This window comes from Mobula hypostoma, chromosome 8, assembly GCF_963921235.1.
Source record: "Mobula hypostoma chromosome 8, sMobHyp1.1, whole genome shotgun sequence".
Lineage (NCBI taxonomy): Eukaryota > Metazoa > Chordata > Chondrichthyes > Myliobatiformes > Myliobatidae > Mobula > Mobula hypostoma.
This window is the reverse complement of record NC_086104.1, coordinates 129,204,381-129,231,264: the sequence shown is the minus strand read 5'-3', so window position 1 is coordinate 129,231,264 and position 26,884 is coordinate 129,204,381. Positions and strand designations below refer to the sequence as shown.

The following is a 26,884-nucleotide window of genomic DNA, read 5'->3' as shown; positions in this document are numbered from 1 at the left end:
TTCACAACTTTCTGCAGCTTGCTTCGATCCTGTGCAGTGGCCACCCCCCATACTATATAGCGATGCGGCTAGTTAAAATGCTCTTCATGGTATACCTGTCGAAATTTGTTCGTGTTTTTTGGTGATATTCCTAATCTCTTCAAACTCCTAATGAAATATCGCCACTGTCGTGCCCTCTTTGAAGCTGCATCGATATGTCAGGCCCAGGATAGATGGTCAGAGATAGTGACATGCAGGAACTTGAGATTGCTCACTCTTTCCATTTCTGAATCCTCCGTGGAGGACTGGTGTGTGTTCCCTCATCTTACCTTTTCTAAAGTCCACATTAATTACATGGGCTGTCATGTTATAGTTCTGCAAGGTGCTGGCGGGACTGTACGTGGAATAGTGTGTGTGGTTCTTGCAGAAAAGATTCAAAAAGATGTTATTGAGACTCGAGGGCTTGAACTACAAGGAGAGATTGGATAACTGGAGCAAAGGAGACCTATATAAACATGAAGGGAGTAGGTTTCTTTCCCCAAGGTAGAGAAATCTCAAAGTAGAAGGCATGCCCTCCTTTATGAGTACAGACTCCTAAATCCTATGTGTCATTTTGCTTCCTTTCTAGTTAATTTATTCTTAAGCATTGACACAGACTTTTATTTCAACCACAAGCTCCAGTAGTGCAATCCACGGTTTCATAGACACAGCCCACATAACGTCCTTCTCTTGCTAGAGTTCCTCAAAATCATTTGAACTCAGCAAGGAATCAGCTCCTAACCTCTGGGCCAACAAGCAAGAATACAGTAGTCGGTTATTCGATGTGGAAACACTCTCTTTTCTTTCTCAGGCACAGCGACCCAGAAGACACAAGTTCAATCCTAATATTCACTTGCGTTTACAGGTTAAGCAAATCAGTGCAGCCTGTGAACCATCTTCTACCTCCACAATACAGAAAGATCCATGGTCAGGTATCTCACCTTTAATGAGTATCAGAGGGCGTTTACTCAAAAGAACCTCCATGCTGCTTCCCAATTCTGCCTACATGAAACTCAAACATTTGCCAAAAAGTTCTGGTACCGAAGATGTTGGTGAGGCATAATTGTACGTGCAGTTCTGGTCACCAACCTACAGGAAAGGTCTCAACAACTTTGAAAGAGTACAGAGAAGACTTAAGGACTTGAGGACCTGAATTATACCTGATTTGCGTTTGCAATATCAGAACCCAAGTGCGGAGGAAAGATAGACTTCAATGTAGAGATGATGACCACAGTTTATTCATCGTCGTTCCAACACCGCGAGATGTTACATTCTCAAAAGTCGGACCCCTAATTGGTGCTGATCAGGCGTCTGCTTAACTAATACAAGTAACACGCAATCCCCGAGCCTATCAATATAACCTTAACAAGCTTAAGCAGAAAGCACCAGACCACTTTCCAGAGTCGCTGGAGAAAAACACAAGAAAATCTAAATGATAATGACACATTAAACAACAATTAACCAATCCAGGTGCTCTTAAAAACCTCGGAGGCCAACACTCTCCAGCTCACCGCACAAGCCCGAAGAGCTCATTACAAGGTTGAATTGGTTAGGACTTTATTCTCTGGAGCGTAGGAGAATGAGGGAAGAACTATACAAAATTATGAAGGGTATACAATAGGGTAAAAGCAGGCAGGCTTTTTTCCAGTGAGGTTGGGTGAGTCTAGAACTAGAGGCCATGGGTTAAGGGTGAAAGGTGAAATATGTAAGGGGAACATGAGGGGGATGTTCTTCATTCCGAGGGTGGTGAGAGTGTGGAACGAGCTGCCAGCAGAAGTGGTGGACATGGGTTTGATTTCAACATTTAAGAGAAATTTGGATAAGTTCATGGATGGGAGGGGTATGGAGGGCTATAGTTCAGGTGCAGACCGAGGGGATTAAGCAAAATAATAGTTTGGCATGGAGCAGATGGGTTAAAGGAGCTCCTATTCTCTTTAGTCAGAACACAACAGCACACAAGGAAGAAATATTGGAAGAAAATATCCTAGTATTTTTATTTTAGGTGTGCTCAAAGTTTTCCAGTCTGTTACTGCACTACATGCGAACTCTTACTGGCACTGCTGCTTGGAATCTGCCATCAACCAGTCAGTAATAAGGTTTCCTGTCCTGCCGCTCTAAGCTGGTTTGTATTTGTCTGTCTCTGCTGACACTTTCACTCTTTTCTCCCTCTATCTGTCCACCTGTTTTTAATTTTGCTTCAGTACTACTGTCGTTTTGGTAGAATTGAAATTTGAAATCTGTCTAGGGTATTGCTTGGATTTCCAGCATCTGCAGGTTTTCTCTTGTCTGTGATTAAAAAAAGAACATAGTTCGGTTGTGTTCCTTCATCAAACCAGGACGTTACCTAAAATGAACCAACGTCACACCTATTTTCTGTGGTTGCACTGGGATGCAGTACCAGTGAATTAAGAGCTAAAGCATCCAACCTGTGGAATAAATATTTATTGAAGTAATTACATCAACATACAAATAATGTAGACAGAACAAAATAGAGGAGCAATTACAAGAGGGGGTTTTAGGAATGGCAAACTTCAATTTTTGTATATTGTATTAATAGTGCACATAAATTTACGCATGTTCAGGGTCTGAATCCATAATTGATGTTCACATTCATTCCAAGCAGATGAGCTCGACAGTCAGGTGACTATAATGCGGATTTTACTAAAGGAAAGGTTATCGCAGTAACTGATACCGTCTTTGTATTTGCTTAGAAGAAATAAACTTGAATATAGCTGGATGCAGGTACATATCGTGGATTGTAGTTATAGATCAGAGATGCGCTCTCTTCTTCTGGGCTTGGGAAACTATGCAAGTTCTTCCGGGCTGTGAAAGAAATTTTGTAGTCAGCGGCAAGTAAATCAGGAAGGGGATTTATCAAAATAATGGTCTTTGAGCTCAGGAACAAGTTCACAATGAACAATGGGAGAAATGGTGTCTTCAGCCTGTGACTGGTGTTATGACTATCATCCTCATTCCAGAGACCAGCAGGAACAATCACAGTCTCAGCTGAAACAGTCACCCAGTGATCAATCCTCAGAAAGCATGACCTCCCGTGAATTCGAGCTTCTCTTTGTACCAGAGAAGATAAACGCACGTACAGGAAGTAAATCGGGAATTTATATTGAAATCTGAGAAGTGAACCGTAGTAACAGAGAGTTCAAATCCAATACCACAATCAAATTTTCATGTCTGAAAGCGTTCGCCAGCAGGGCATTTAGCTGTGTTATAATTATAGTGAAGGGAGATGCTGTATTCTGAAAAATCTACACCAATACATTAACAAAGGTTACTGGATAGTGTTCAGGAACAAAGCATGGTATGACGGTTCTTCCTTCAGGAGAAGCTGGGGGGGGGTGGTGATAGGTGGAGGAGGCGAAGGAATCTGATTAAAGAGGGCAGTGGACCATGGGATAAAAGGAAGGAAGTGGAGAACCAGAGGGAGGCGATTGGCAGGGGTGAGAGGGCCACTATAATGAGGGAGGACAAAGGTGGGGAGCTGGGGGAAAACAGAGGGAAGCAGTTACTGGAAGCTAGAGAAATCGATATCGATGCCACCAGCTCGGAATGAGAGGTGTTGCTCCTTGATCCTGCATCTGGCCTCATCGTGTCAGTGGAGGAGGCCCTAGACATGCAGTTTGGTGTGGGAATGGGGAGTGGCCACCAGGGGGCAGTTGTGACGGTGCTCGGCGATTAGATTTGCCTATTCTCCTTCAGCCCTCTTCCAACTATCACTTCCTTCCCTCTCTTGCATCATACCCTCCTACCTTCCCCTCTCTCCTGGATTCACCTATCTCCTACCAACTTACGTTCCCCCCCCCCACCCACCCACCGACCCTTTTATTCTGGCTTCTGCCCCCTTCCTTTCCATTGCTGATGAAGGGTCTCAGCACAAATGTTGAATGCTCACTTTCTTCCGACTGGCCTGCAGAGCTCCTCCAGCATTTTGTGTGAGCTGCTCACTGTCTCCGGCACCTGCAGAATCCCTTTGTGTCACCCCAATTAACCTCAGCTAAATCGGAATGGAGAAAACAATAAATCTGGGACTATCCTGGGTATTTTTTTTAAGCGCGTTGTACCAGACATTCAGCCATTCCTGTCTGGCACGTGGTGTCAGGATTAACCGGGTCACGTTATGAACGTTCCTGACTCGACCCTTGTACTTTTTACGAGGCCGAGTGGCTAGCTCGACACTCAACCCGGCACGGATGGAAAGCGTGCTCGGGGGTGGCCCGACCTGGATTCGAACTCCGGAACCTTCGCTCCGGAGTCCGGCGCTGATCTCACTGCGCCACCAGTTGGCCGAGGTGCAACCCTCCCAGCACCAGCTGACCTCTAGGAAGCACCAACATTTTAGCTGCCCAACAGTCAGTTCCGTTACTTGAACTGAAGTAGGTGAACTGGGCATACCGCTCATGACATCTGTGTAGGGGATTCGATTCTCTCCACGTTAAACACTTATGTGAGGACCTAATTCTTTTGGTTTTCACTTCTAGATTATTCGTCAGCGTACAAAAAAGAAAAATAAGTTTTTCAAGATTTAATTTGGAGATACTGCGTGGTAACAGGCCCCTGATGCTCAAGTACGCCCACGTGACCAAGTAACCTGCGTCTTTGGAAAGTGGAAGGAGAGTGGAGTATCTACCTGGTCATTGAGAGAAGATACTAATTCAATACAGACAGTGGTGGGAATGGACCCAGGTCACTAGTGCTGCAATAACATTACGCTAGCCATTATACTACCGTGTCGCCTGCCACCCCTCCCCCCCCACCCAAACTGAAATTCTGTTTTCGGAGATGGTGACCTGCTATCTTTCATGCTCTTGGCTGTCAACACAGTACCTTCATTCACTAAAAAATCAGCGAGGAGAAAGGAGACTTGAACCGCATATGGAGAGTGCGGGAAAGCCATATCCGGCTGCCACTGGAACCGATTTACTTCTGGATGCCACTGGACCCCATAGAAAGGATAATGGACCCCTGGAGTGATGGACAAATGAAAAATCTTCATTAGGAACCCAAGTGAAAATAGCCAGGTTTACCATCTACTCATCCTGACTTTAAAGCAGATCATTGTGCAATTCTGTTATGCTTGCAGCTTCAAGTTCAAGTTCTTGGTTATAGTAATTTCAACTGTGTGCACATATATAATACCAAATGAAACAATGTTCCTTTGGATCAATGTGCACACAACCCATTCACAAAACATACAATAATACTACCACAGATAAATTAACAAACAGTAAGCCGCTTTTATGTCACGAGTGAAAAAGTGAACAGTGTAACACTATTGGTGCTTCATACGTGATGAGACCTGGGTAGTGGCGGAGAGCCGGGTAGTCTCACGAGCTGGATGGAGAAGATGTCTGCCATCCTAACAGTGCTTGTGCTGGTGCTGTGGTGTCTCCTGCCGGATGGTAGGGGGTCAAGGAGATTGTTGGACGGATGGGAGGGATCATTGACAATGCTAAGGGCCCTGCGTACACGGTGCTCTTGGTAAGTATCTGTGATGGGTGGGCCTCGATGATCCTGTCAGCAGTCTGCACAATCCTTTGTCGGGTCTTGCGGTCAGATGCAGCTGGTCAGGACACTCTCAGCGGCGCTCCTGTAAAAGTTGGTTAGGATGGAGGGTGGGGAGACACCTCAATCACCTCAGCCTCCTCAGGAAATGGAGACACTGCTGTGCTTTCTTGTCTAAAGAGGAGGAATTGGGGAATCTTGGTGCTCCTAATTCCCTACACAGAGGAGGTGTTTATGGTCAGTGAGGAGCGGTCAACCTGCACCTTCTTGAAGTCCACAATCATCTCTTTAGCCTTGTCCACATTGAGACTCAAGTTGTTGTGCCCGCACCATTCTAGTAGTCACTCTACCTCCTCTCTGTACCTCGTCGTTGTTGATGAGGCCAACCACTGTTGTGTCATCCGCAAACTTGATGATCTGGCAGTGTAGGCAGCAGGCCAAGCACGTAGCCCTGAGGGGCGTTGGTGCTCAGTGTGATGGAGCCAGAGACGGAGCTACCAACACAGATTGACTCTTTCTGTCAAGAAGTCCAAGATCCAACTACAGAGAGAGGTGCAGCGATTATTCCAATAGAAATACAGAGAAAAGTCCCGTGGAATATTTTCAGAAAGTCATTGAGAAGCACAAGTTCTCTGGCCCACCAAGTCCCTGCAGATCATCAGGCACCGATTTCTACACCAATCCTACACTAACCCATCAATCCTATTTTATTCTCCCAGGTTCCCTTCAATTCCCTCCGTCTACTCACTGGAGGGAATTTATAGAGGCTACTTAACCCACTGACCGTCACATCTTTAGGATGTGGGAGGAAACCAGAGCACCCAAAAGTAACTCACATAGACACAAAAGAATGTACAAAAAAATTCACGAAAAGCCCAACCCAATCTTTTCACAAAAGGATCCCACTGAGCTTGCTCCATCTACATCATTAACATGCACCCAATTTCCTTCACCTGTGTATCTACTTGGCTTTTATATTACTTTTATTTTGATTGTTCACTTCAAATGCTTCTTACATTAAGAGGTTCTTGGAAAAGAATATTCTACTCAATTTCATAATTTTCATATCCCCGGGGGTATGGAAGACCCCCCCCCCCCCGGGTACAGGAGAGCAGGCTGTGTGGGAAGACATTGCCCACGATGGAACTGTGAGGGTAAAAGCATTTACCAAGAGGCTGGAGAGACGATTAGAAGCCTTGGGGATTTGGAGAAAGGCTTAGGGAGGTGGTCAGGCAGAAAAGTGGAGGAAATGAATGGGCCAATGACCTGGTTGCTGGCTAAAATAGTCAGATTATCATTAACAGGGGTCCTGATTCTCAGTTTCGCGGTGTGAGAGTCTCTCAGGATATTTATTGAATATATTTCAATATCAGCTTTCATCTTTTCAAACACCACTGGGTATAGGATAATCTTACTCGATGTTGCAGGATTTAAATGTTCAACCGTGACAGAGAGGGATGTGAAAGAGGTGGGGACCTGCATTATAGATCAAGGAGAATGTCACTTAGAGGAGGCTCCATCCAGCAAGGTCTATGGATGGAATCCAGGAATAAGAAAGGGGCTTTCACTATGATGGGATGGTACAATTGGCCTTCCAATAGCCAGCAGGAGCGATAGGAACAAATGTACAGGCAGATCATGGAAAGATATCAACATAAGGTAGTTGCAGTGAATGATTTCAGCTTTATTAATATTAATTAGGACTCTCCTTTTGCTGATGGGGAAGAATTTACAAGGTGCATTCAGAAGGTTTCTTTGAACGCATGTAGATAGTCTAATTTGGCTTACTAGATCCTGAGCTGTGAAATGGGCCCCATCAGTTTTGATGGTTATCATAATTCTCTAAGATTTAAGACAGTTATGGGTAAGGATGAGGTGGGCCGTCATAAGGAATTGCTAACTCAGGAGAAGAAAGTATGAGGCAGGAACCAGAGAGAGTAGCATGGGAGTGGTTATCTAGGGGTAAGTCCGTATTTGTCAGCTTTTAGGGCCCAGATGGTTGGAGTTCAGGATCAGCAAGTTCAGAATCAGATTTAATATCACTGGCATATGTCCTGAAATTTGCTGTTTTGCAGCAACAGTACATCAAAATACGTAATAATAAAAATATATATTATAATAAGATATATATGTAAATTAAATAGGTAGTTCAAAAAGAGGAGCAGTGTATTCTCCATTCAGAAATCTGATGCTGGAGAGGAAGAAGCTGTTCCTGAAACATTGTGTATCTTCAGGCTCCTGTACCTCCTCCTCGATGGTAGCAATGAGAAGAGGGCATGTCCTGGGTGATGGGGGTCCTTAATGATGGATGGCACCTTTTTGAGGCATCACCTTTTGAAGGCGTCCTGGATACTGGGGAAACCAGTACCCATGATGGAACTGGCTGTTTGCAACGCTTTGCAGCTTTTCCCCGTCTTGAGTAGCGGACCCTTCATGCCAGATGGTGATGCAGTCAGTGAGAATGCTTTGTACAGAACAGCTATAGAAATTTGCCAAAGTCTTTTGGTGACGTACCAAATCTCCTCAAGCTCCTAATGAAATATAGCTACTGTTGAACCTTCTTTGTAATTGTATCAATATGTTGGACCAGGGTAGATCTTCAGAGATGTTGACACCCGGGAACTTGAAACTGCTCATCCTTTCCACTGCTGATCCCTCATTGAGCACTGGAGTGTGTTCCCTCGACTTCCCCTTCCTGACGCCCACAATCCGTTCTTTGGTCTTACTGACGCTGAGTGCAAGGTGGTTGTTGTGACGCCACCCAACCAGCTGATCTATCTCACTCCTGTATGCCTCCTTGTCTCCTTCTAAAATTCTGCCATCGATGGTGTTGTCGGCAAATTTATAGTTGCCCTGTTTGAACTGTGCCTAGCCACACAGTTGTGGGTGTAGAGAGCGTATTTTTCATCCTCACATGTTCCCGGTAAGGTTTGGGAAGAGATACCATGTTAACTTCAAAAGGCAAAAAATAAGCTATAAGATTTAGGTCAGGACTTGAAGAATAAAAAGGAAGCAGGAAAGAACCTAAACAATGAATTAGGAAGTCTAACAAGGGCCATGAAGTTCCTTGGCCAGTAGGATTAAGGAGAATACTAAGGCATTTTATATTTGTATTAAAGCAGGAGGGTATTTAGGGAATGACAAGTCCATTCAAGGACAAAGATGGGCATTCATGCTTGGAGCCTGAGGAAATGGTCAAGTCCTAAGTTACTACTTTGTACTGGTATTCACCAAGAGGGTCTTTGGAGATGGTGAGGCTTATGGGAGTGTGTGTTGATATTCTAGGACATGTTGATGCTAAGAAGAAAGATAGTTTGGGTCCCAGAAGCCAAACAGGATCCATCCCAGGATACAGAAAGAGGTAAGGGAGGAAATCCCTTGGCAGAAATCATTGTGTCCTCTTTAGCTGTGGGTGAGGTCCCAGAGGACTGAAGAATAGCTAATGTTATTCCTTTAAGAAGAGCAACAAAGATAAACTAGGAAATTATAGGCAAGGGGACAGGGTGGGGTAAAAGGTGGCATATGGTGAGCTTGCCTTCATTGAGTACAGAAGTCAGGAAGTCATGTTGAGGGTATACAAAATTCTAGTTAGGCCACGTTTGGTGCATTTCCGCTCACCTCATGGGGAGAGAGTGCCGAAGAGGTTCACCAGGAAATTCCCTGGATTAGACACTATTAAATAGAGGCCAGGTTATCTTTGAACGCAAACAACAGGAATTCTGCAGATGCTGGAAATTCAAGCAACACACATCAAAGTTGCTGGTGAACGCAGCAGGCCAGGCAGCATCTGTAGGAAGAGGTGCAGTCGACGTTTCAGGCCGAGACCCTTCGTCAGGACTAACTGAAGGAAGAGTGAGTAAGGGATTTGAAAGTTGGAGGGGGAGGGGGAGATCCAAAATGATAGGAGAAGACAGGAGGGGGAGGGATGGAGCCAAGAGCTGGACAGGTGATAGGCAAAAGGGATATGAGAGGATCATGGGACAGGAGGTCCGGGAAGAAAGACAAGGGGGGGGGGACCCAGAGGATGGGCAAGGGGTATATTCAGAGGGACAGAGGGAGAAAAAGGAGAGTGAGAGAAAGAATGTGTGTATAAAAATAAGTAACAGATGGGGTACGAGGGGGAGGTGGGGCATTAGCGGAAGTTAGAGAAGTCGATGTTCATGCCATCAGGTTGGAGGCTACCCAGACGGAATATAAGGTGTTCTTCCTCCAACCTGGTTCCTGTGTTTTCACCTGTTTGTTGCCAGATTGTGCCAGTGAATTTTCCTGAGCCTTTCCAGCATTCATATCTATACTCTGTCCATCTGAATATCGACTCTGCCTGTTTCCCAATTCTGGTTTTTGGATTTCTCTGGAATTTTTGATCTACGCCTGAACTTTGACACCAACTTAGTTGCCCCTCTGGATTTGCTACTCAGTAAATATGACAGTGCACGCAGTACTTGGTCTGCGATTGGGTCCCTGCTTCAGTGTCCTGACAGTACAATCTGAAAACACAGGACTGGAATACACTGAGCAATACACAGAGAGGCAGATGATAGGTGGAGCACAATGAGATGCAGGTGGCAGTAATACAGGTAATAATGAGAAACGGGTGAGAGACGGAGTACTCAGTAATCCAGGGGATGGAGTAGAGCAGGAGCGGGGACAGGAGCACATGGGGCATGAAAACAAACGAGAGCACATGGCAATACAAAAACCACGGACTGATGGCTCGGGGGAAAACACACAAGACAGAGTTCAACTGGAGGTACTGACAGTTCTGCAAGTTCTACAAAAAACAGTTCTCAACCTGTTACTTCTACAGTGAGGATTGATAAGGTACACGGAAGAATGGTGAAAAATACACGCTGACTTCTTCTGAACAATTCTTATCGATTTTATATTTCAAGGATGACTAATTCGCCTGCAGGTGGATATTAAGGCAGATAAGGAAATTGTGCTAAACAACCATTTACCCTCTTACTTTCATTCTACAACAGCAATCACTTCATTCGCCTTACCCTCCATCGTTGACACAAATTGAATGCCCTTCCTATCGGTATTCGTGGTCAGGATCGAAAAGAATGTATTTAACTTCTCATTTTCCTGAAAGGCCTGTGAAAAAGCAGAAACAACTGTACACAGAAAGCAAATACAGTACATGCTTGCTACAAGGGAGGAAGGTGAGCATCTTTCTGGATGGTTACATTTAGATAAGTGAATTGATTTTGCTTGCCAGTGACTGTTGTGTGAAAGAGAAACTTCCTTAATCTAATTAAATGACTGATGTAAGAGATTGCAATATCTTCCTCATTCCCTCAACTGGTTCTTCATCCCTCTTCCCCCTAAAGCATTTAAATTTGCTGGAATCGACAGCAATGCTGTTGATTAACCGGTCTGAGTGCAGTGGATGCATACGATGAGTCACACCACTATGTAGTTATACTTGGGGTGATATACTGCGTCCGATGCTCCCGATGTGGCCTTCTATATATCGGTGAGACCCGACGCAGACTGGGAGACCGCTTTGCTGAACACCTACGCTCTGTCCACCAGAGAAAGCAGGATCTCCCAGTGGCCACACATTTTAATTCCACATCCCATTCCCATTCTGACATGTCTATCCACAGCCTCCTCTACTGTAAAGATGAAGCCACACTCAGGTTGGAGGAACAACACCTTATATTCCGTCTGGGTAGCCTCCAACCTGATGGCATGAACATTGACTTCTCTAACTTCCGCTAAGGCCCCACCTCCCCTTCGTACCCCATCTGTTACTTATTTTTATGCACACATTCTTTCTCTCACTCTCCTTTTTCTCCCTCTGTCCCTCTGAATATACCTCTTGCCCATCCTCTGGGTTCCCCCCCCGCCTTGTCTTTCTCCCCGGACCTCCTGTCCCATGATCCTCTCGTATCCCCTTTTGCCTATCACCTGTCCAGCTCTTGGCTCTATCCCTCCCCCTCCTGTCTTCTCCTATCATTTTGGATCTCCCCCTCCCCCTCCCACTTTCAAATCTCTTACTAACTCTTCCTTCAGTTAGTCCTGACGAAGGGTCTCGGCCTGAAACGTCGACTGTACCTCTTCCTATAGATGCTGCCTGGCCTGCTGCGTTCACCAGCAACTTTGATGTGTGTTGCTTGAATTTCCAGCATCTGCAGAATTCCTGTTGTTTATGTAGTTATACTGATTTAGTTATATTGCACCAACCTACAGTGCCAACCTGGTTCCTACGTTAGCCTTTCACAGAATTCCTTGTGCGCTGCACAGTACCTGCCGACTGCACAGGCCGCAGAAACATACCAGACTTTAGGGAAACTTTACCTGCACGGAAAGAGAAAAGTGATGGAAGTTTGCAGCCAGAGGCTCAGTGGACAACGCTCTGTAAACATCGGGTGGGAAGCTCAGAAACATTTTGCTGGATGCTGCAGCTGGGAAGAAAGAAATGGTGCTGATGTGAGTTAACGAATGAAGTTCAGAATACAAAGTTCAAAGTAAAATTGATTATCAAAGTACATATTTGTTACCTTGTACCACCTTGAGATTCATGCTCTGCAGGCATTTACAGGAAAATACAACAGAACTTTATGAAAAACTGAACAGACGCAGACCGATAAGCACCGATCTGCAAAGAAGACAGACTGTACAAATAAAAATCGGCCCGACATCAAGTTGTAAAGTGCCCTTGAAAGTGAGAGTGCTGATCGTAGCATCAGTTCAGATTTGTGGTGAGTGAAGCTATCCACACTGGTTCAGGAGCCTGCCTGATGGTTGTAGGGTGATAATTGTTCCTGAACCTGGCGGTGTGGGACCCAAGACTTGTGTAACTCATACCCGATGGTAGTGGTTAGTGGCCTGGATGGTAGGGGTCTTTGATGATGGATGCTGCCTTCTTGTGCAAATGTACTCAGTGGTGGGGAGGGCTTCACCTGTGATGGACGGGGCTGTATCCACCACTTTCCGTAGTTTTTCCTGTTCCTGGGCACTAGTATTTCATACAAGGAAGTGATGCAACCAGTTAGGATACTCTCCACTGGGCTTCTATAGATAGAAGCGTCAACATTTTTGGCGACATCAATGCAAACTTCTAAGAAAAGTCGAGGCACTGGTGTGCCTTCTTTGTGGTGGTATTTATATGTTGGTCCCAGGACAGATCCTCTGATCCACCGAGGAACTTAGAGTTACTGACTCTCTCCACCTCCAATACCCTTAATGAGGACTGGCTCATGGGCCTCTGGTTTCTTCCTCCTGTTGTCAATGATCAGCTCCTTTTGCTTACGTTGAGTGAGAGGTTGTGGCACCACTCAAGCAGGTCTTCAACCTCCCTCCTTTATGCTGATCTGTCAACACCTCTGACTCAGCCGAGGACAGTGGTGAACTCAAATGCGGATTGGAACTCTACTTGGCCGCGTAATCCCAACTATAGAGTGAGTAGAGCAGAGGGCTAAGCACACAGCCGGTGCACCTGCATTGATACTGAGTGTGGAGATGTTGTCCCAATCTGTACTAATGTTGGTGTGTTCTTCTTCAAATAAGTGTAGGATTCTGGTTCACCACACATCTGAAAGATTGCACCTGCCAGTGCACAAACAAGTCAGCCCAGATGGGCAAAGCATTTGGTTTGGGGCACAATGTGGTGTAGGGGTCAGCACAACGCCATTACAGCTTGGGGTGTTGGAGCTCGGAGTTCAGCCCCGATGCCCTCTGTAAGGAGTTTGTGCACCCTCCCTGTGGAATGTGTGGGTTTCCTTCAGATGCTCCAGTTTACCTCCCCCCGCCCCCCGAGTCCAAAGACGTACTGGTTAGTAGATTAATTGATCATTGTCAATAGTCCTGAACAAGAGAAAATTTGCAAATGCTGGAAATCCGAATAACACACACAGAACGCTGGAGGAACGTTTCGGCTGAAACGTTGACTGTTACTGTTTTCCTAGATGCTGCCTGGCCTGCTGAGTTCCTCCAGCATTTTGTGTGTGTTGTCAACAGTCCTGTGATTCGGCTAGGGTTAAATCAGAGGTTGCTGGTGGCACAGCTCGAAGGTTGAGAAGAGCCTATTCCCCACTGTACCTTTAAGTTCAAAACAGAACTTCCTCCTGATCTGCACCAAGCATGTTACCATAGAGGTTCTTACCCAATTTACATAATGAACACCTGTCCAAAAATGCAAATTAGGAGCACGTCTATTCCACCACTTTCCACGTAGCCGACCTGATTGTAACCTCAACTCTGTCATTCCGTCTGCTCACAGTAACCTTTCCCCCCTCACATACACGAACCTGTCAGCTTCTATCTCAAAGCTATTCAAATAGTCTGCTTCCACTGTCCTCCAAAGAAGAGGGCGCCAAAGGCTCACAATCCTCTGAGGAAGAAGAATTCAAGATTCAGGATTGCTTATTGTCATTTCCAGTACAAAGGTGTAAAGGAGAGTTGTAACTCCAAATCCGATGCAGCCCAAAAAGAACACAATACGATATAGAACACAATAAGTATAAATATATAAGAGATCTTATATACAAAGACTGATTGTATGTCCATAATGTGATACAAGGCCTGAGTGTCTGTACATCAGGTAACTCCAACAGGATATGATAAAGTAGCGGTGGTGGAGGGCCAGGTTAGTGGGTGTTAAATGCTTGGTCCAACCAAGCAGAGTTCACGCCAAGAAGGCCCACCAGTGCCTTTACTTCCTGAGAAAACTAAAGAAGTTTGGCCTGTCCCCTAAAACCCTCACTAATTTTTATAGATGCACCGTAGAAAGCATTCTTCTAGGGTGCATTACAACCTGGTATGGAAGTTGTCCTGTCCAAGACCGGAAGAGGCTGCAGAAGATCGTGAACACAGCCCAGCACATCACACAAACCAATCTTCCGTCCTTGGACTCACTTTACACCGCATGCTGTCGGAGCAGTGCTGCCAGGATAATCAAGGACACGACCCACCCAGCCAACACACTTTTCGTCCCTCTTCCCTCAGGGAGAAGGCTCAGGAGCTTGAAGACTCATACGGCCAGATTGGGGAACAACTTCTTTCCAACTGTGATAAGACTGCTGAACGGACCCTGACCCGGATCTGGGCCGTACCCTCCAAATGTCCAGACCTGCCTCTCGGTTTTTTTGCACTACCTTACTTTCCATTTTTCTATTTTCTATTTATGATTTATAATTTATATTTTTAATATTTACTAATTTTTACTATTTTTAATATTTATTATTTGTAATCCAGGGAGTGGGAAGGGCAGAATCTAATATCGCTGTGATGATTGTACGTTCTAGTATCAATTGTTTGGCAACAATAAGGTATAAAGTATAAAGTTTGCCTTATTTTTAAAGTGACTGTCTAGTTGTAGATTCTACCACAAGATAAAATATCCTTTCCACACCCAACACGCACAACATCATCTATTTCAATCATGTCCTCTTTCACTTTTCTGAACTAGCAGATACAAGCGAAGCCTGTCCAGCCTTACATTTGGGTCCACTCCCCCCACCCCCCACTGTTCCCATCTGCCCTCCCCACCTCCCTTATTTGGTTCCATGCTCCACCTTCCCACATCACTCCATCATCTGGCCTTCATTACCTTTACCCATCACCTCCCACCCTTCCCTTTTCCATCTGCCAATCATCCCTCTTCACTGAGTAAAATTTATTATCAGAGTACATATATGTCACCACATACAACCCCCAGATTTTTTTTCTGCGTGCGTACTTAGCAAATCTATAGAACAGTAGCTGTAAACAGGATCTGTAAACATCAGGAACTGTAAACTGTAAACAAACTATGCAAATGAAGGTAATAAATAAATAGCATTAAATAACGAGCATGAAATAACAAGATAAATGAGTTTTTAAATGAGCGTAGTTATCCCTTTTTTTTTCCAAGAGCCTGATGGTTGAAGGGTAGTTACTGTTCTTGAGCCTGGAGGTCTGAGTTCACCCATTGCATTGCCAGATCTTGACCCACCCCTTCCCTTCACTTATCCATACTGGCTATCTTCCCTCTACCCTCTCAGTCCCAATGAAGGGTCTTGAATAGAAATACTGACTGTCTATTTCCCTCCACAGATGCTGACTGGCTGCTGAGTTCTTCCAGCAATTTGTCATTTGCTCACAAGATAACCCACGTGTAATCCAATAAAATTTTTCTGAACTACTTCCAGTACATTAACTATCTTACTTAAAGAAGGAGGTCAACCATTGATTGTTTTGTGAACAAATTTAGGGGTATATATTTGTATTAATTACAAAAGGTTGAGGGCAAAGCACCATTCCTGGGGCACATCAACTTGCCAACCAGATTTCAAAATTCAAAGATTCAGAAAAACTTTATTGTCATTCTAATCGTACATCAGCTCTGCAGGGCAGAATGAGACAGCGTTTCTCAGGAGCAGTGCAACCATAACGGCCAATACACGATTACTCTTTAGCCAGCCAATTAAAACCAACGTTACCTCCCACACCATGAGTATTTATCTTCCACAATAACATGTGAAGTGGAACTTTATCAATGCCTTGGGAAATCTAAGCCCTTGCCTTCCCTTTCATAATAACCTTGTGCATGGGATGGGGGGGGGGCTTTGGGGTTCTGATGTTGCAATCATTCATTCTTTGGGGTTTCTTGTTCCATAGATGTCTCTGTGAAGAGCAAGAATTTCAGGTTGTATTCCGTACACATTCTCTGATATTAAAATGAACCATTGAACTTTGCCTGGTTACTTTGGTATGTTTTCTAAGGGCCCTGATATATAAAGTCATTGGTAATAGAATCTAACATTATCCCTCTGGGAGATATTAAACTAAATGGCCTGAAGCTTCCTGCTTTCTGTCTCTCTCCCATTCTCGATAAATTGAATTACATTTGCAATATATATATAGAATCTTCACGAAAAGTAGAAAAACAGAACCTCCCCCATCAACTATGACAGACCATAGCATCTCCAAACTTGTTCAGCTGTAGTTCCACCTTTTGTTTTGTAACATTTTCTGCGTGACTGTAGTTTTTTTTTGAGATGGTTCCTCTCTTTCAATTCCTGGCTTACGGCTGCTTCTGGGAAGTTAGCTGGGTCCTCAATGTTAACACTGATGCAAAACACTCATGACCTCTTGGGCACCTCCCTTTATTTTGCATTATTAATCACCAGACTTTTCCAACAGGACTGGCAGACTGTCAACACTTTTTTAGAATACGTACAGGCATTTTTACTGTCTTCCTTGCAGATGGAGTACAATGTTGGTAAATGTGAGGTCATCCACTTTGGAAGGAAAATAGAAGATTAGATTATTATCTAAATGGTAAAAGATTGCAGCACGCTACTGTGTAGAAAGACTTGGGAGTGTTTGTGCATGAATCATGAAAGGTTGGTTTGCAGGTGCAAGAAGGCAAATGGAATGTTGACCGTCATTGCTAGGGGGACTGAATTTAAAAGCAGGGAAGTTATGCTGCAACTGTACAGGGTACTGGTGAGGCTGCACCTGGAGTACTGTGTGCAGTTCTGGTCTCCTTACTTGAGGAAGGATATACTGGCTTTGGAGGCAGTGCAGAGGAGGTTCACCAGGTTGATTCCAGAGATGAGGGGGTTAGACTATGAGGAGAGAATTAGTTGCCTGGGACTGTGCTCGCTGGAATTCAGAAGAATGAAAGGAGATCTTATAGAAACATATAAATTATGAAAGGGATAATTAAGATAGAGGCAGGAAAGTTGTTTCTGCTGGTAGGTGAGACTAGAACTTGGGGACATAGCCTCATGATTCGGTGGAGTAGATTTAGGACAGAGATGAGGAGGAACTGCTTTTCCCAAAGAGTGCTGAATCTACAGAATTCTCTGCCCCATGAACCAGTGGAGGCTACCTCAGTGAACATATTTAAGATAAGGTTGGAAAGATTTTTGCATAGCGGGGGAATTAAGGGTTACGGGGAAAAGGCAGGTAGGTGGAGATGAGTCTATGGTCAGATCAGCCATGATCTTATTGAATGGCAGAGCAGGCTCGATGGGCCGGATGGCCTTCTCCTGCTCCTAGTTCTTATGTTCTTATGGTTTACATTTCTGACTGGCTTTAATTGGCAAATGATTGAAAGATTATCGACCTGTTTATGCAATATATACTTCTTTAAGTTTGATATCAGCATTTTCGGCCCTGATTGGTGTGACCTCCTCTCTTGCTGCTTGGATTAAAGTGATGCAGCACTGGAGTTTTGTTTACAATATTACCCTGCCCAAACTTGTAGTGCAGTACAGTCCGACTGCATTCCTTTTACATAGCAAATTCCCAGCCACGGATACTTTGTCACAAAGCGTTCTTACCTTTGGTCAGATTAAGTGGGAGAGCAATGTTCTCACTGTCAGTGTGTATTAGTAAGTTCTTTCCAGCTGTCAACACGGCCAGGGCCTGTAGTCCCAAACAGGTTCCCCATATAGGAAAATAATCACCGCTATCAAAGGCCTGTAGAAACAACAGAGAAATGGGATGAAACTCAAAAGAATGAACTTAATAAACATGGGTTGCAAACAATAATCTATACCTGTTAAACTTTTAAAGTAACAAGGCACTTGGCGCATCAAACCATACCAATGACTCTGACAAAGCTTGTGAGAACCCCATGACAGACCTCACATTCATTTTAGAAATCTGAGATCAGTAGCAATAGGCAAGAGAGAATTGAACTTGCAGATGTGTCAAAATAGTTGGCCAATCCTGTCTTAATTAAATTCAGTACAACTACACGATTACCTCCGTGTCCTCCTCCACTGTCATGATGCTCCCCACCCTCAGTTTGGAGGAACAACACCTTATACTCCATCTGGGTAGCCTCCAACCTGGTGGCATGAACATCAATTTCTCAAACTTCCGGTAATGCCCCCCCCCCTTTACCATTTCCCATCCCCTCTTCCCTCTCTCACCTTATCTCCTTGCCTGCCCATTGCCTCCCTCTGGTGCTCCTCCCCCCTTTTCTTTCCTCCATGGCCTTCCATCTCTTTCCCAGCTCTTTACTTCATCCCTCCCCCCTCCCAGTTTCATCTATCACCTTGTGTTTCTCTCTCCCCCCCACCACCACATTTTAAATCTACTCCTCAGCTTTTTTTCTCCAGTCCTGCCAAAGGGTTTGGGCCTGAAACATCGACTGTATTTTTTTCCACAGGTGCTGCCTGGCCTGCCGAGTTCCTCCCGTATTTTGTGTGTGTTGCTCGAATTTCCAGCATCTGCAGATTTTCTCTTGTACTCGATGACTAAACTTACCTTCATTGCAAGGTCATAGAATATTTTTGCAACTTTAACAAAATTGGATGTCTTCAAGTTAGCTTCTCCACCAGGAAAGAGAACGCTAGGAAGAGGAAATGGATGATAGAATATTTTCAAAAAGTTCAAAGCAATATTTACTATCAGAGTACGTACATGTCACCACATGCAATCCTCAGATTCTTTTTCCTAGGGCATCCTTAGCAGTAACAGAATCAACTTATGCAGCATTATGTCCGTTTTCTTTGTTCCTCCATCCACATAATATTTTAACCCATTCATTCTTCATGTGGTTCATAGCATTGACAGCAAAGACTGGCACAATTCTTTGATCAGATGCCAGCGACTTGGGAGCCTGCCGTCTCTTCATTCAGCAGGTTGTGGGTTCAAACTGCACCTTCAGCAGATAACCTTGGCTAACAACTCAGTGCAGTGTTGATGGATATTAAATCAAATCCTTCTCTCCTACATGGACATCAGAGACCCTCACAGAGTGACTCTGGAGAGAGAGCACAGGGGAGTGCTCTGGGTGCCCAGCCCAACATTTATCAGAATCATATTCTCAGTGACGTTCCCACAAGGAGTGTTGGGGAAGGGGGAAGCGGGTATGTAGAATGGTGATGTTGAGGTGCAAGAGGAGGAGGGATACTAGTGGATTTGTTAAATCACAAGATGTGCATGATTGCACTGCAGAGGGTGGAGAGGAGACTCACCAGGATGTTGCCTGGGACAGGGTAATTATGAGGATGGAGTCAGTCAGCTGCTTTTGGAGTGGCAGAGAGAAAAGGGCCAAACAAACTGGGAAGTGGAGGTATGAACTGGGTAGTGGATGTATAATTTGTCCATCAATGCTGATCACCCCCATCCTTGACCAAGCTGTTCCACCACGAACACCATCTGTTACGAGTCAACGTGATGTTTTCAGATCAGGTCAGGCATAGCACATACCTCCACCGCACTGCTCAGGTGTGTTTCTGGGGTACAGGAGCGAGCGACCCTTGTGCCTGCTCTATGTACTTGCTACGACCTATCACTGAGCAGCAGTGAACAATCTGATTGGCCTATCGGAGTTCGCTTCGAGAACTAGTTGACCTGATCAGCATTTCTGATCTGGCTATTGTTCACGATTGCACTTCAATAACGAAAAAAAAAATTTAAAGGTCGGATGATAGAGTGGATGAGAGGAAATATTTCCCCATACCTCAGATATCTAAACTGGAAGTTGCAGGTTTAGCTTAAGGGGCAAGAAGGGAGGAGAGAAAGAACTTATTCACCCAATAGCTGGAATCTGGAACTCACTGCTTGAGTGAAACCACACAACAAACATTAGAATCAGTAAGGGACGGAAGCTTCGGTCCAAATGGCATTACGTGGATGTAAAATTTGTACTTGATGGTCAACGAGGGCCAAAGAACCTGTTCTGTGGATCAGTACAGGTTCAGGTATGAATGTAGGTACATAGTTCAATAAAGACTCAGGATATTTAATTAACCGCAGATAATTCACAGGACCATTAATTACAGCACAGGAATGACATGTGGCAGCATGTCTGTGGTTTAAATCAAGTAGTCAGATTTTGACAGCTCACCAGTTATAGGATTAAATTATTAATTTACGTACCCATTGATTGAATAGAATATCCTTTCATACTCTTCATGTGTCAAATTCATCCTGTGTTCAAAATAAGCATGTCAACCCCAAAGTTAGTGACATATTTTTCACTCTTTACAAAAGCATCCCTGTATTTCATTACCTAAATTAAAAGCTACTGAACACTTTCTTAATTATGAACCTGGATTGATTTCCTCTCACCCCCAACAATTCTCTCTCCTAATCTTTGAAGTATATACTCTTGCTGGTATAAAACTGCACACTTTAGACAGCCTCCTGTCTTTGCTGCAGAAGTTACTTCAGAAAGGAAAATGTTAGCTAGTAGCACTGATGGTATGCACTTTATGATCTCAGGACTTCCCAAAATGCTCACGACCCATGGAGTACTGTAAATCCTTCCTGAAGGTAGTCATTGTTGTCAGCTAAATAACTCTGATCAACCTCCCCGTGATTAGCTTCAGGGCATTCAGGCAACACCAAGCTGAGAATATATATACTTGTCAATAGATATACACCATTTTGCTCGACCATTGTTCACACATTTAACTCGACAATGGACAGTCCCAAGCCCAGCTGCGAGAGGAGGGGGTTTGGGCAGGGGGGCGAGCAACCCCCTCCCATAAAAACTCAGAGCTACAGAAACTCCAAAGACTGGGAGAGGAAAGGTCTTTGCCTGGAAGGTATATGAAGTCGTGTGGTGAAAGTGCAGGCCATAGGGCCAGTCAACTTTCAGCCCAGGACAGAGGACTCCAGCCAGCTGCTGTCGCCCCAGTAGGGGTGATGGGCTCAAGAAGAAGACATACACATATTTAAAAAGTAGTTGGGCTGAGAAAACGAAAACTGCTCTCGTTATGGGATGTGTATCTAACCCAAGTGTATTTATCGAATTCAATACCATTTGTTGAGAGGAACTGATCTAAGGACACTGAAGAGTACCTGATTGGCATCACTCTGCAGCCAGCTGACTCCAGGTACTTCACATAAGGTGCAGCAATGTAAGTCTTCCCATACGGATGAAGGACTGGATCATGGGATTCCTGTGCCAATATTCCTATGGAGAACGCAAGTGTAGAGAAAGCTAATAAACAGCATATTAGGGAAGTTTGCCTTCCAGCTTTTCCTCCTCGTCGGAAGGTTTCACTGTTGCATGGTACAGTTGTACAAGTAAAAAGTTCAAAAGTTCATTTATTATCAAAGTATACAACTCTGAAATTCTTCTCCTCCAGATAGCCACGAAACCAGAAAAGAAAAGAACGGCAGCCCGATCATCAACCCTGCAAATCCTTCCTCCCCGCACAAAAACGGAACAGGCACATTGACCCCCAAATCCCCCTGCACACACACAAAAAACGAGAAAGATCAGGCGAAAAACACAGAATATAAAAAACTTTAAGATCAAAGAAAAGTCCATAGCCGAAGTCCAACAGCACTTTACCCAAGAATATCACTGTCCAGCAATAAAGAGCATCCATGGAAGGTGATCCCAGAACTGTCTTTATTTACTGCTCATAAAATTGATTCCGGTGGACCATTTGAAATGTAGGGAAGGCTCTATATTAAGAAACGTGGTAAATTCTGAAAGGCAGCAGGAAGATGTAGAGATGCTGGCAAATGAACTGATTCTATGTTTAGAATAGGCAAGTAACATTTTTCAAAAAGGAAAGGAAATGCATTTTTCTCCAGTCCTGCTGAAGGGTCTCAGCCTGAAACGTTGACTGTACTCTTTTTCCATAGATGCTGCCTGGCCTGCTGAGTTCCTCCAGCATTTTGTGTGTGTGTGTGTGTGTGTGTGTGTTGCTTGGATTTCCAGCATCAGCAGATTTTTCTCTTGTTTGAGAATGTAGAAGTGGTTCTCCATCACAGGGTAGTGCACCCGGTCATCGGCTGCACAGTGCGGTCAGTGTTCCTGTAAGCAGTGCTGGTCTGCCCCACCCTCAGCTCCTGTGCCGTGACAGTCATGTGGGGCATCTTCCATTTCATACAGAGATCCAGGTATGCACTAAGTCATATTGTACAAGTCTTGAGAAAAAGTGGAGACAACGTACCTGATATAGCCTCAGTTCTGACAGCCACCTTTGTGTTTAGTGTAGCAGGCTGTGTGTATAGAACAGGAATAGTCAAACAGTGAGAGTCACTACGTGCCAAGGTTCTCTGTTTTCCCAGTGTCGTGAAGGATGAACCTGGCCTCACTGCAGTGCAATGTTTTATTCAGTTGTATCTGGCAACACCCAGGGGGGATTTCATTGAAACGATAGAATATCGAAAGGCCCTAGTAGAGTCAATGTGAAGAAGATGTTGCCTATAATGGGGGAGTCTAGAACCAGAGGAGACAGCCTCAGAATAGAAGGACATCACTTTAGAACAGAAATGAGAAGGAATTTCTTTAGCCGGAGGGCGATGAATCTGAGGAATTCATTGCCACAGGTGACTTTGGAGGCCAAATTTTGTGTGTGGGAGCTTATGTCTGATGAATCTTTTGAAGTTTTTCAAAGAGGTAACGATGGGGATAGATGAAGGTAGTGCAGTAGATGAAGTCTACATGGACTTCAGTAAGACTTTGACAAAGTCCCACATGGCAGGCTGATCTGGAAAATTAAGGTTCATGGGATTCAGGGGTCAGTTAGTAAGGTGGATTCAAAATTGGCTCGATGAAAGAAAGTAGTGGGTGATGGTTGAAGGTTGATTCTCCCAGTAGAACCGAGGTAAGGAGGATTTATTTTTTAGCCATAGAGAAGTGGCTCTGCCACAGACTGCGGTGGAGGCCAAGTCCGTGGGCATATTTAAAGCTGAAGTCGATAGTTTCCTGGGTACTTTGTAGGCTAGTACACAAGATCCAGCTGACTAGATTTACAACCTTCTGCAGCTTCTTTTGGTCCTGTGCAAGAGCCCTCACCACTCACCCCCCCCCCCCAAATACCAGACAGGTGATGCAGCCTGTCAGAATGCTCTCCACAGTACACCTATAGAAGTTTTTGAGTGTATTTGTTGACATGCCAAATCTCTTCAACCTCCTAATGAAGTATAGCCGCTGTCTTGCCTTCTTTATAATTCCATCAATATGTTGGGACCAGGTTAGATCCTCAGAGATTTTGACACCCAGTACTTGAAGCTGCTCACTCTCTCCACTTCTGATCCCTCTCTGAGGATTGGTATGTGTTCCTTCATCTTATCCTTCCTGAAGTCCACAATCAACTCTTTCATCTTACTGATGTTCAGTGCCAGGTTGTTGCTGCAACACTACTCCACTAGTTGGCATATCTCACGCCTGTCCGCCCTCTGGTCACCACCTGAGATTCCATGCTGACCGTCATCAGTAAGAATAATGAAATTAAGAGTAGGGACATTATGTTGTTGGTACACAAGTTGCTGTGAGGCTGCACTTGAAGTACAGTGTATGGTGTTGGACGCTGTGTTATAGGAATGATGTTGTCAAGTTGGGAAGAATGCAAAAGAGATTTATGAGGATGCAGCCTTTGATCAGAGGCCTGAGCTATAGGGAGAGGTTGGCCATGCTTGACCTTTATTTCTTGGAGCACAGTAGAATTGGCGGGGGGCATCTACTCACAAAAATGTATAAAATCATGAAGGGCATGGATAATATGGACAGTCATAGACCTTTCTCCAGGTTTGACACATCCAGACTTAGTGAGCACAGATACAAGATAAGAGGAGATTCAAACAAGACCTGAGAGGTAACTTTTTAGCTAGAGGTTGGTGAGTATCTGGAATGAGCTGCCAGAGGAAGTGGTCAAGGCAGGAATAATTACACCATTTAAGAGGCATTAGGATGGGTACATGGAAGGGTGTGGCTTTGGAGGGTTATGGGCCAAATGCAGGTGACTGGATTACCAGGGAGAATGCTGTGGTAGGCTTGAACCATTTGAGCAGAAAGGCCCATTTCCATAGCAACACACAGAAAACACTGGAGGAACTCTGTGGGCCAGGCAGCATCTACGGAAAAGAATGAACAGCCAACATTTTGAGCTGTGACCCTTCATCAGGACTCAAGCCTGCTTCCACTCCATATTATGTAATGTTTCTAACTAGAAGCTGGACAGGCAGTTTCAACATTCTAGAATCAGAGGAAAACATGAGGAGGAAAGGAGCATCGTAGCAGAGCTGTGGGTCTCTACAAAAACCAATGTATCTTCATCGAAGACATCAGCTAAGTTGCGTATAGAGTTGAGAAAGGGGAAGGAAGCCAAGAATGCACAGTTAGGAAACTGACGTTAAGTTTGCAGGAAACCATTGCTAGGTATTGCTGTTTTTGCAGATCTATGGGCTCATATCCTGTAACTCACCACCCACTAGCATGATGGATATATCTGACCAGGAAGACTGGAGCAGGTCAAGACGGCATACTACCCCTTCCGAAGAGCAGTTAAGTGCTGGCCGAGTACAGTATATCCCCTAAATGAGAAAAAGTGTGGATGCATTGGTAGCAACACAATTGCTATATTGAATTGAAAGAATTGGGCAGCAGGAATGGCCATTAGGAGCTTTGATCTTGCTCAGCCACTCAGTGTGGTTGATGATTCAAGTTCAAGATCATCTTCCTACTTTCTTCCCATATCCTTTACTTATGGATACAGCAATGGGCCAGCGTGAGCCTTCTGGCCCAACGAGCCCACGTCGTCCAATTATACCCATGTGACCATTTAGCCCACTGACCATCATTGGGATGTGGGGAGAGACTGGAAAACCCACAGCGAGAAGGTACAAACTCCTTACAGGTAGTGGAGGGAATTGAACCCAGGTCACTGGTGCAATAAAAGTTTACCTACCGTGCCACTCCTATCCCACCCTCTTAGCCAGTACATCTAACTCCTCCCCCAATATATATAGCGATTTGGCCTCAGTTCCATCCAGCGGCTCAAAATTACACCTTTGTTTAAAGGAATTTCTCCTCTGCTCAGTTCTAAATGACCCATCATGTGACTTCTATGTTTCACAGCGATAGCTGAGGAGTTCCGCGACCCATAAATACTGTACATCTGTGATTTTCTTGCACATTCCTGGGGGCGGGGGGGGGGGAGTCGAGGATAACTTGCTTCTACTTCAGTTCCGAGGTACTCCAGCTATCAACAATAGGGGCAGGAGATGCCTCCTGAGTCCATCGGGTAACACGGGAGTTGGTGAGAAGTTCACCGATGCCAGGCCATAGACTTGGACTGATTTGTGTAGCTGATCTGATTGTTTTCAACAACCGGAACAAGAACAAGAGGTGCCAGAATCACAGGAATTAAGAGCGGAGAGATGGTGGCAGGGAGATCCCTTTGGCAGACCTCTCTGCAGGAACTTACCGATGATGGGTCTCTGGTTGACTTTCAGCGCCCTGAGTCCAGCGAGACAGCTGCAGCCGAACGTGAGGAGGAATAGCGCCCCTGCTCGAGTCATTGCGCGGCAGGGAGATCCGACAGCTGGAGGTTACCGGCGGCGGCTGTTCGGCGTATCTCACCAGGTGGGGCGGTCTGCGAGCGACTGGCGATGCGCTCACCCGGCTGTCAGGGTCAGGGCACCGGCTGGGCGCTCCTCGGGATTCCCCGCGGCGTGACGTGACGGCCGCTGACGTCAGAGGGGCCGGTGCTGTAGCGAAATGGCAGCGAGGAGCCGGGGTCTGCCTTCCTGCTGATCGGCTCTGGGGCCGCTGCGTAACAAGTGCCCCATTCTCCTCGGCAACGCACACAAAACGTTGGAGGAACTCAGGTCGGGTAGCATCTGTGGAAAAGAGTAAAAGGTCCACGTTTCGGGCCGAGACCCTTCTTCAGGGCTCCCTACAAAGTAGCCAGCGCCTGCAAAGGTTCGAAACTGTCGGGCCCAATTAGCAGCCTCAGCGCGTTTTTTTCCGCTAATCACCACTTGCTAGTATCTTGCATTATTTTGCATTGTTTACTCAGTACTTGCGGCCGGTCTTTACCGCTCCACTGATCCGCCCCAAGCGCTTTGCACTCCTTTCGGTGACAATGATTTGTCCACAATAAAGCTACTTTAACCATGTTGATTGAGGAATTTGTCGAAGAGACACCTCCTGCTCTTCTTCGAATGGTGCCACGGGATCTGAGAGAGCAGACCAGTCCTCGGTCGCATCTGATCCGGAAGACGGTGCAGCACTCCCTCAGCGCCACGCTGGAGCGTAAACCGGGAGTTTCATGCCTGAAGGTGGCCGGAATAGAACTTGAACCCACTATTCCAGCAGAGGGCTATGCCAAAGGGATCTCCCTGCCACCATCTCTCCGTTCTTGTAATCCTGGCACTTCCTGTCCTCTTCTAGTTTTTGTTCAAATCAATCAGTTCATCTACACAAATCAGTCCAAGTCTATGCGTGGGGCACAACTAATCCCTTTTGTGATTTAAAAACAAGGCAAAATACATCCTTGTTACCTTAAGCTAAAGTAAGGTAACTTTCAGCCCCAGATCAGGCCAGTTCAAACCAGTTTAGCTAGGTCAGCCAAATCTGGGTTCCTATTACTTCAAACCACAGGGTTTTGGTTTTACAATCCTGCCACTTCTGCATAGCTAAATA

General features: G+C 45.1%; 1 protein-coding gene across 1 annotated transcript; it reads right to left on the bottom strand.

Moving 5' to 3' along the window:
- Window positions 1-2,443: 2,443 nt before the first annotated feature.
- Window positions 2,444-26,609, bottom strand: LOC134350260 (gamma-glutamyl hydrolase). The gene is made up of 9 exons (XM_063055278.1): window positions 25,665-26,609; window positions 21,298-21,412; window positions 20,371-20,421; window positions 18,751-18,835; window positions 17,817-17,955; window positions 11,842-11,948; window positions 10,539-10,632; window positions 4,858-4,995; window positions 2,444-2,841 (listed from the first exon to the last, which is right to left on the bottom strand). The coding sequence occupies exons 1-9, from the start codon at window positions 25,756-25,758 to the stop codon at window positions 2,726-2,728; spliced, it is 939 nt and encodes a 312-aa protein (XP_062911348.1). The 5' UTR covers window positions 25,759-26,609; the 3' UTR covers window positions 2,444-2,725.
- Window positions 26,610-26,884: the final 275 nt, after the last annotated feature.

What these genes read in the sequence shown, in the direction of transcription:
- LOC134350260 (XM_063055278.1), bottom strand. Translation starts at nt 25,758, where the DNA reads ATGACTCGAGCAGGGGCGCTATTCCTCCTCACGTTCGGCTGCAGCTGT. An exon ending in TGCAGAGTGATGCCAATCAG is followed by an intron (nt 20,422 to 21,297) that starts GTACTCTTCAGT and finishes TTTTGAACACAG; the next exon opens with GATGAATTTGACACATGAAG. An exon ending in ACTTTTCTCTTTCCGTGCAG is followed by an intron (nt 10,633 to 11,841) that starts GTAAAGTTTCCC and finishes GCTTTTTCACAG; the next exon opens with GCCTTTCAGGAAAATGAGAA.